Source organism: Chlamydomonas reinhardtii, chromosome 5 (genome assembly GCF_000002595.2).
Source record: "Chlamydomonas reinhardtii strain CC-503 cw92 mt+ chromosome 5, whole genome shotgun sequence".
Classification (NCBI taxonomy): domain Eukaryota; kingdom Viridiplantae; phylum Chlorophyta; class Chlorophyceae; order Chlamydomonadales; family Chlamydomonadaceae; genus Chlamydomonas; species Chlamydomonas reinhardtii.
In genome coordinates, this window is record NC_057008.1 from 1,656,690 (window position 1) to 1,665,528 (window position 8,839).

Sequence of the window (8,839 nt, forward strand, 5' to 3'; positions counted from 1 at the left end):
GCTGGAAGGGGGGAGGGGGGAGGGGGGGAGGAGGGGATGGGGGCGAGGGGAAGAGGGGAGGGAGGGGGGGAGGAGGGGAAGAGGGGAAGCGGAGAAGAGGGGAGGGAGGGGGGAGGCGGGTCGTGGGGTGGACGCACGCATCCGCGGACGAGGTCGGGTCCGGAGGTGGGGGCGGGACGCGGGCAAGGCGCGGTAGAGGAGAGGCGGGTGGCGGGCGGCGCGACGGAGAGCCGCACGGGGGACCCATTTGGAGACGTACCATGGGCCCGGGGGGGGGGGTGCACAAGGATTACGGGGGCGGCTGCTCGATCACTGGGGCTTGTGTGTCCCTCCCCGTGCTCACACGTGGTGTGTGCGAGTACAGACACGTACCCGTGCATCATCACCCCCCCTCCACTCGCTTATGCAGCTGCAGTTCTCCTTGCCGCGCGACTGTTTCCTTACGGGATTGGTTCAACGTTCACCCCCCCCCCCCTTAACTAATCATGAATGTAACCCCCCCTCCACGCCCGCTCCCCCTCCCCTCCCCCTCCAGGACTGGTGCGGCCCCTGCAAGCTCATCTACCCCGAGCTGGTCAAGCTCAGCCAGGAGCGCACCGACGTGCGGTTCGTCAAGGTAAGGCACAGGGTTGTAGATACCAGCCTAAACTAAACCGGGGGGGGGTGAGGGGGCCGGAGGCGGGCAGGGGGTTTGCGGGGAGGGATGGCAGGGAGGAGGAGGTGTAAGGAGGCGTGAGGGGGGGGGGGCTTATGCAAGGGGGCATGGGGCACAGGATGGGGGGGGCACGGGCTTGTAAAAGACAGGAACCTGGCCTCCCCCACCCCCTTTGCTATTGCATTGTCCCCACTGCCCTTACCTCACAACTTTCGGTCCCGCACTTCACATTCTCTTCACACACAACTCCACCTGCTGCCCCCCCATCGTTACGCGCACTCCTACGCCTGCTGCCTACTTCGCTTCACTTCTCTGTACCAATCTGTGCAACCCCCCTCACACACACACACACACACACACACACACACACACACACACACACACACACACACACACACACACACACACACTCACACACTCCCGCCCCCCAGGTCAACTGCAACAAGTCCAACAAGGAGCTGGGCATGCAGCTGGCCATCAAGGTGGCGCCCACCTTCCACGTGAGGGGGGGATGGAGGGTGGTGGGGGGGGAGGGGCAGTTCGTTCCAATTTCGAGGTTTGGGGGGAGGGAGAGGAGGGGCAGGAGGGAGAGGAGAAGGAGGAGGAGAGGAGGGGAGGAGGGAGGAGAGGGAGGAGAGGCAGGCAGGCAGCAGAACCTGCACAACTGAACCTCCGCCTCCTGTCTCACCCCTGTCCTGTTTCATGTTGGGGATGGTGAGAAGAGTTTTCTTCCTGGGGCATTCCCTCACATTGCACCCTCCATCCGCCACCCCCAGCTCTACCGCAACAAGACCAAGGTGGCCGACATGACCGGCGCCAAGATGGATAAGCTCATCGCGCTCATCAACCAGCACCAGCCGCCCAAGAACTGATTGAGCCACACCCACAATTACGACTCGTGAACTCTTTTGCGGATGGCTTTTAGTTGTGACAATATGCGATATGCAGGGGCGGTTGAGCTGAGCTGAGGGGACGTTGAGCTGTATGTGTGTTTGTGTGGCGGCGGCCCTGAGGGCCGCGCCACTAAGACTGGAGAAGAAGAAGCTGTTGACTGCAAATTGCGGGCCCCGTGGCTGTGCCTGGCGCGTTGAGGAGGGGGGTCGGTCCAGACCTGGAAATTGGGTGTGGCGGCGAGACTGGGCTGCAGAGTGCGGCGTGGTGAGGTGACTTGGGGAAGCGGAGGGGAGGCGACGGTGGATGCGTGCCGCCGGTGGAGGCGAGGGCGGGGTTGCCCGTTTTGCATTTGCCCCCGCCCCACCCACACGCCGCTCCTACCCCCACCCCTTGGCTTAATAACGTGATATTCAATGCATGATGCCGTACCGATGGGGCGTGCGCGCTGTCCGTGTGCACGGCGTTCACACGTCTCGGGATCTTGATGTGCTACGACGGGAAGTAAACGACGCAGTGAATACAGTTATGATGTGCATGGATTTGTTGTTGGCGGCGGCGGCAGGCGGGCGGGCAGGGCTCCGGAGGAGGGGCCGCGACTATGCGGCGCAGGGCGTTTTCGCAGATCTGTCCGGCTGAGAGATGTGGTGGACGCTTGCGGCCTCAGACTAGATACGTGGCTCAGCCCACTTGTCCCATGATAGGGGAACCACATCTCTAGTCGCAGATCTAGGGGCTGGGGGCTGCCATGCACCCGTGGCGGTAGCCCTTGGCGGTAGCCCAAGGTGATTGACACGGACACGTGTGCAACCGTCCCACTCCCAATAAAGCAGGCAGCCGGCATCGCTGCCTGTCGCTGCCGGTGCCTCGAATTGGCTGTTGATATATGGGTGCGTCTTCACTCGCCAGCCCGCCGCCCTCCCAAGATTCGTGTGATTTGGTTTCATGACTCAAATGCGCGGCGCAAGTGGCCGGGTCAGGCCTACGCACCCAGCAGCAGGCTGGCAGTGAGTGCCAGCAGCCAGCCCTCGTGAAGCACCAAAACACTCGAGCCATGATTCCATCAAGCCAGGCTCGAGCCGCTGATTATGACATTATGTGGCGCGGATCCAGGGGCCGGACGCCATGTTTTCTAGCCGCTAGAAGCCGGGGTAGCCAGCAAGGTTCACACTGTACTCCTGCGCCCTCCCTCCCCAGGTGTGTGCGAAGTGCGGGCGGCGCTTACTCGGCGACGGGCAGCGCTGCCTGCAGGCGGTCGTACCATGGGGGGGCTCACGTGCTCACGGGAAAGGCCACGTGGAGGAGGAAAGCGCAGCGCCGCCCAATAAGCGGCACAAGCGCGCAGGCTGAGGAGCCGGCTGGCGGTGTCTAGGTAGCGGTCCGCGGTGGGGCTGGCAGGGCATGCGCAGCGTCATGACAAGCAGTGCGGCTGGTGACAACTGTGCTGTGTCTGGCTGCGGTTGGCTCTGCTGTGGCATCGCGATTGCTATTTAGGCACCTGGTTTGGCTATGTGCCTGTGCAAACCGACCCCGGCTATGTCCGGGCGATGAGGTTGTTCGGCCTCAGACTGTGGAGGGGCTCAGCCCCTTTTCCCGTGACCGGGGAACACTTGTCTAGCCGCTGTTACACCTTTCCTGCTAACTGCCCGCTGCACTGGACTGCGCGATCGCGGGGGCTCCATGTCCCACAATGTCTCAGGACAGCGCTCCGTAAGCCCTCCGAACACGCACGTCCAGCCTCCATTAAACGCACACAATGAAACACACAGTGTCACTCCACTGCACCGCATGCACCGCACGCAAGGCGCCACCAGCGTTGCCCCGACCACGCCCCGCCGCCAGGGGGCGCCTGGGAGGGGGTAACGGCATGTTGGGGGCAACTGTGTGTGGGCTGGCGCCAACACCCTCGCGCCCGCCTCACTTTACCAAACATGGGAACCTATGTGATCTTGAAAGCCAAAGGACACAAAATTCAGCGCGGGTGCAGCAGACGCTCACGCGTATTGGCCTACAGCCCTACGTAAGAATGAGCTTTGCACTCGGCGATGACAGCTCACAACATGATCAGTACGGTACAGCGGCTAATGCGAGGAACGCAGCCGTCCTGATCCCCCCACACGCCTTGTATGTTCCGAGCTGGAACGGGATACGACCTAATAAATGTATTATATCTACCGCCAAAAAAACCTTGACCAAAAAGCACGCATCACGCGTGAGATTTATATGTGTACGTGCCTGCTTCCGCACGCACATCCGGCCCGCAAGTCCACTCTTGACCGTGCATAGGTTGGCCTCTTCAACATTCACGGCACTCTCTGCTCGAGAACACTCATGGTTGTCCTGCGTCCGGCGCCTGTGTGGCTCCGCCCCGACAGGCCCTGTATTCCATTCGCTCCTCTCCGCTCGTCACCGCATCAGTGTGTCGACATCACGATCTTAACAATGCACCTCTCTGACCTGCAGCCAGGAATCCTTGACCCCAGTACTCACGGCAACGGACCGCGAGACCCCGTGCATTCCACTTCAGTACAAGCCGGCGTGATGTAAGGTAAGTGGACAAGAGTAGCGCGGACTTGGCCACCCGCATGTGTGCACACTCCGTAGCGACCCGCCATGGACCTCGTGCAACCCCACCCGTACATGTCTGGGCTCCCCACTGTCACGCTCTCCGCCCCCCAACACGCCGCTTTCGCCACAACCCCGCAATGCACCAACGGCACTGGCCAGGGCACATCCACGCGGCCGCGCCTCGTCAGCGCCTCAGTCACCCCCCAACATGCAGGCACCGACCGCAAACGCACTTCACCACCGGCGTCCCTTGCCAGTCTGCTCTCAACAACGAATCCAAGTGCATCCGACGTCTTAGCAAAGCAAGGCACTCACGCACAGGCGGTGCCTACCGTCTGCAATCGTCACCGGCCTAGCATGGTGACCTGTCAGGTCATGCGGTGACACGGCATGCCGTACGCATGTATGACTCATGCAACAACCCAGGCGACCCCTGCATGACAAGCCCAAGCCACGAGGCTGAGCGGCAACCGCAACGCGCCGGCACGCGTGCTCCACACCTGCATCCGGCATCGCCCTCAGTCCAACCCCGCCGCTACACCAGCACCACCAGCGCCATTGCACCCACACCCGGTCTTCAGTGCTCTCCAGTGCCGTCGCGCTCAACCCATCGCAGCCGCCGCAAGGAACGCACCAGCAACGCCCGGCCACGTAGCTCACCACCGTGTGGCCACCCCCACCCGCCTCGTCCGGTCTGCACTCTTGTGTCGGGGCACACAGCCGTCCCGCACCGTCAACACTCGCACCAGCACATTTCATACTAATGGATCTTGTGTCTTCTCTGTCCTTTGCGCATGCGTCACTGCCCTCCACGCCCATGCCGAGACCTCCCGCCGCACATATCCTGGCGCCGCACAGCCCCGCGACACGTGTCGTGCAGGCCTCCCGCCTCCCGCCCGCTCTCGCCCAACTGCAACTGAGGCGGACGATGCCCGAGCCCCTCCCTCCCAACCCAACCCGAGCCAAGCCAAGCCACCAGGCAGGCCCAGCCGCAGCCGCAGCCACAGCCGCAGCCACAGCCGCAGCCACAGCCCCAGCGCGGGATGCCGCAGCGGTCCCGACTGCCCATCTGCTGCAGCGGTCCCGACTGCCCACCTGCTGCAGGGGTGCCGACTGCCCACCTGCTGCAGGGATGCCGATTGCCCACCTGCTGCAGGGGTGCCGACTGCCCACCTGCTGCAGGGGCGGGTGCATCGCAGGGCTCCGGAGCTCCGCACGTTACAAGACCACCTCCAGGCCAGGTGGTCGAATGGTTGGTTGGTTGGTTGGGTTTTCGGTTGGTCGGGCTAGTTTTTCAGCAGGAAGTTGAAGAAGTCGTCGTCGTTCATCGCCATCTTGGCCGCGTCGCCAGCCAGCGGGTCCACGCCTCCCACCGGCACCACGTGACCCAGGTGGTGCTGGTGGTGGTGGTGCTGGTGGTGGTGCGAGTGCAAGCCGCCCGCGCCCGCGGGGCCGCTGGGCACCTGCCCCGCGCCCAGGCCCAGGCCCACGCCGCCGCCGGGCACGCCGCCGGGCACGCCGCCGCCGCCGGGTGTGCCGTACATGACGTCGCTGAACACCGCCCCCAGGTCCGCCGGGTCGTCCATGAGGATGGCGGGCTCCAGCCCGTGCGCTGCCGCCGGCACGCCGCACCCCACGCCCCCCGCTATCCCCACGCCCGCGCCGCCGCCTATCCCCTGGTGCCCCTGGTGGCCGTGGTGGTGCGCCCCCGCGGCGCCCCCGCCCGCCCCCGCCATCCCCACGTCCGCCCCGCCCGGCACCGGCACCGGCGGGAAGTCCAGCAGCGCCATTCCCATGAGGTCGGCTGGCAGGTCCAGCGAGCCGCGCCCCGCGGCGCCGCTGCTGCGGCCCGTGCCGCCGGTGCCCAGCGACCCGGCCAGCTGCAGCTGCGGGTGGTGCGGGTGCTGCTGCAGCCCATCCAGCAGCCCGCCCACGCCGCTGCCCAGGCCGCTGCCGTCGGGGCCGGAGGAGAGGCCGCTGGCGGACAACAGGCCGGCGGGCGGCTGCGGCGGCGACAGGCCCAGAGCGCCCGCAGGCGCGGTGTTGAGGTGCTGGTGCGGGTGGGCGTGGGCGTGGAGGCCGTGCTGGTGCGGGTGGTGCGCCTGCGGGTGCGTGTGCAGTTGCCCGTTGGGCGTCGCGTTGTGTGGCCCCGGTGGTGACACAGCCATGCCCTGTTGCTGCTGCTGCTGGAGCGCCTGTTGCTGTTGTTGCTGCTGCTGCTGTTGTTGTTGTTGTTGTTGGGAGGCCAGGAGGCCCGCCGCCGCCTGTTGCATCATCGCGTGCTGCTGCTCCTGCTGCTGCTGCTGTTGCTGCGCCGCCGCCGCCGCCGCCGCCTGGAACATGTTTTGCGGCCCGCCCATGCCTGTGTGTTAAAGAGCACAAGGAAAACGTTGCGCAAAGACAGTGTATGCGATGCATGCCTGTGTGTGTACGCGCGATACGGGTGCACGATCGGTGAACGTCCGGATGTCAGCACCGCTGCACACACAGGCAGCGGGGGGTCCCAGGTCGGGCGGCGGCCCGCCCTCCGCACACCCCTGCACCAAGACCCCAGCCCACGTCCCCACCTCCAAACGCAGTAAAACCCCATCCCCTCCACCCGTCCCGCCACCCGCCAATGCCCCAACCCCCCCGCCCCCCCAAAGCGTCGTCCCTCACACCTGGCAGCCCGCCCATCATGGCTCCGTTGAGGCCGTTCATGCCCGCCAGTGCGCCCATGGGTCCGTTCATGCCGCCCATGTGGCCGCCCATGTGACCGCCCATGCCGTTCATCTGGTTGGCGGCAGCCATGCCCGCAGCCATGCCTGCAGCATTGACCGAACGGGAGGGGGAGGAATGAGACACATGGACTCTCATGTTGGGCAGCCACGACATGACGCATGACGGACGGCGCTCGCGCAGCCCCTGGGTTGCGGCGGCCTCGCCTGGCATCCATCCGCCTGGCCACGCTGCGCTGCACCCCCTGCTCCATATAACCCCGTCCCCATGGCCCCGCCCTGCCCCTGCCCTCTCGCCCGCCTGCCCCACCCACCCACCCGCCCACTCCCCAGCCGCCCCGCCCTGCCCCGCCCCCCCACCCACCCACTCCCCAGCCGCCCCGCCCTGCCCCGCCCCCCCCCCGTCCACTCCCCAGCCGCCCCGCCCTGCCCCGCCCTCCCCGTCCACTCACTCCTCGCACCCACTAGCCCCCCGCCCTCAGGCCCCCCCCCGCCCCCCCCGCCCCCCCCCCGCCCCCTCAGCCCCCCCCGCCCGCCCCCTCAGCTCCCCCTCCTCACCCTGCATCAGGTTGGCCATGGGGTTCATGCCGGGCAGCCCAGGCAGCCCGCCCATGCCTGGCAGCCCCAGCGGCCCCAGCGGGCCCATGCCCGGCTGCAGGCCGCCCATGCCTGCGGGGGAGGTGAGGCCGGGGGGGTGGGGTGGGGCAGCGGGGTGGGGCCAGCGGGGGCGTGGGGTTAGTGCCACATGTTGGGACGATGGGTGCACGGAAAGCCCGGCAGGAGGCTGTCGTACCACACATACACACACGGCGCATGGTTGGCCCCGAACGCCCCGTGCCGCCAAATCAGCTCATCGCTCCGATGTCCTGCCCAAACCTTCCCGCGCCCCCCCTCTCTCTCTCTCTCTCTCTAGGCACCTTCCTAAGGCGCGGCCCTCCCCCAATACACACATACTGCCACTCACCCAGCGGCGGCGGCTGCATGCCCGGCAGCCCTGGCAGCCCGCCCAGCGGCCCCAGCGGCCCCACCGGGCCCAGCGGCGACATGCCGCCCACGCCCACCCCCAGGCTTCCCATGGCGTTGAGCAGCGACTGGTTCAAGCCCGCCACCGCCGCCGCCATGGGGTTGGCCAGCAGCGCCGCCGGGTGCGGCGGCGGCGGCGGCGAGGGGCCGCCAAAGCCGCCCGGCCCTGGCCCCGGCCCCGCGCCTGGCGGCAGGGGTAAGCCGCCCAGGCCGCCCGGCACCGCTGCGCCCGGGCCTGGGCCCGCGGCGGCGGCTGCGCCGTCCGGGCCTGACCCCAGCCCGCCCGCCCCCGTCCCGCCCACACCCCCGCCCGCGCCCGGTGCTGCCCCAGGAGTGCCTGCGCCGGTCGTCGCTGCGTGCCCGTTGGCTGCCGCTGCGCCGCCGCCTGTCCCTGCCGCCGCTGCGCCCGCCCCAGCCGCTGTGCCGCTGCCCGGCTGCGGCGGCGGCGGTATCGCCGTCGCCTGGTTGGCTGGGTGCGTGCCCGCCTGCCCCGGCAGCGCGGGCGGCGGCGGCGTGGTGTGGGGCGAGGGCTTGTTGGACTTGTGCGCGGCGTTGTGGTGGTGGCCGCTGGGCGTCACACCCGACACACGCTTGAGGTACAGCCGGTACCTGCAGCGTTTGCGGTTGCAGATGTGTGCGTGTTGAGCAGGCGTGTGTGTGTGTGTTGAGCACCACGGGCGGCTGATCGCTTACACGGTACCGCACACGTCGCGCCCGCTGGTGTCAGCCAGCCGCCCAGCCGACCCTACGCCTCCCATTTCTATTCTTCACAGAAATGATAAAGAATACCCACACCCACTGTTCCCACAGGACATCGGCATGCATACGTATGCATACTTATCGCCCCGCAATAACGGCGTTGACCCCCTGGCCCCCTGCCTCCCTCAGCGCCCTCTCTTCCCAGCCCCCTTCGCTCCCTCAGCCCCTCCCTCCCTCAGCCCCTCCCTCCCTCGGCCCCCTCTCTCCCCAGCCCCCCCGCCCCCTC

General features: G+C 67.1%; 2 protein-coding genes across 2 annotated transcripts in view; one reads left to right on the top strand and one right to left on the bottom strand.

The window, feature by feature from the left end:
• Window positions 1–2,484, top strand: part of CHLRE_05g243050v5 (uncharacterized protein) — a 3,974-nt gene extending 1,490 nt beyond the window's left edge. The window contains exons 4-6 of the mRNA XM_043062442.1: window positions 536–616; window positions 1,087–1,155; window positions 1,432–2,484. Of these exons, the coding sequence (XP_042924705.1) occupies window positions 536–616; window positions 1,087–1,155; window positions 1,432–1,527 (246 nt within the window). The 3' untranslated portion in view covers window positions 1,528–2,484. The remainder of the gene's footprint in view (window positions 1–535; window positions 617–1,086; window positions 1,156–1,431) is intronic.
• A 674-nt stretch (window positions 2,485–3,158) lies between these two features.
• Window positions 3,159–8,839, bottom strand: part of CHLRE_05g243000v5 (uncharacterized protein) — a 7,830-nt gene continuing 2,149 nt past the window's right edge. The window contains exons 8-12 of the mRNA XM_043062441.1: window positions 8,548–8,599; window positions 7,796–8,463; window positions 7,390–7,500; window positions 6,775–6,918; window positions 3,159–6,476 (exon numbers count right to left, since the gene is read on the bottom strand). Of these exons, the coding sequence (XP_042924706.1) occupies window positions 5,401–6,476; window positions 6,775–6,918; window positions 7,390–7,500; window positions 7,796–8,463; window positions 8,548–8,599 (2,051 nt within the window). The 3' untranslated portion in view covers window positions 3,159–5,400. The remainder of the gene's footprint in view (window positions 6,477–6,774; window positions 6,919–7,389; window positions 7,501–7,795; window positions 8,464–8,547; window positions 8,600–8,839) is intronic.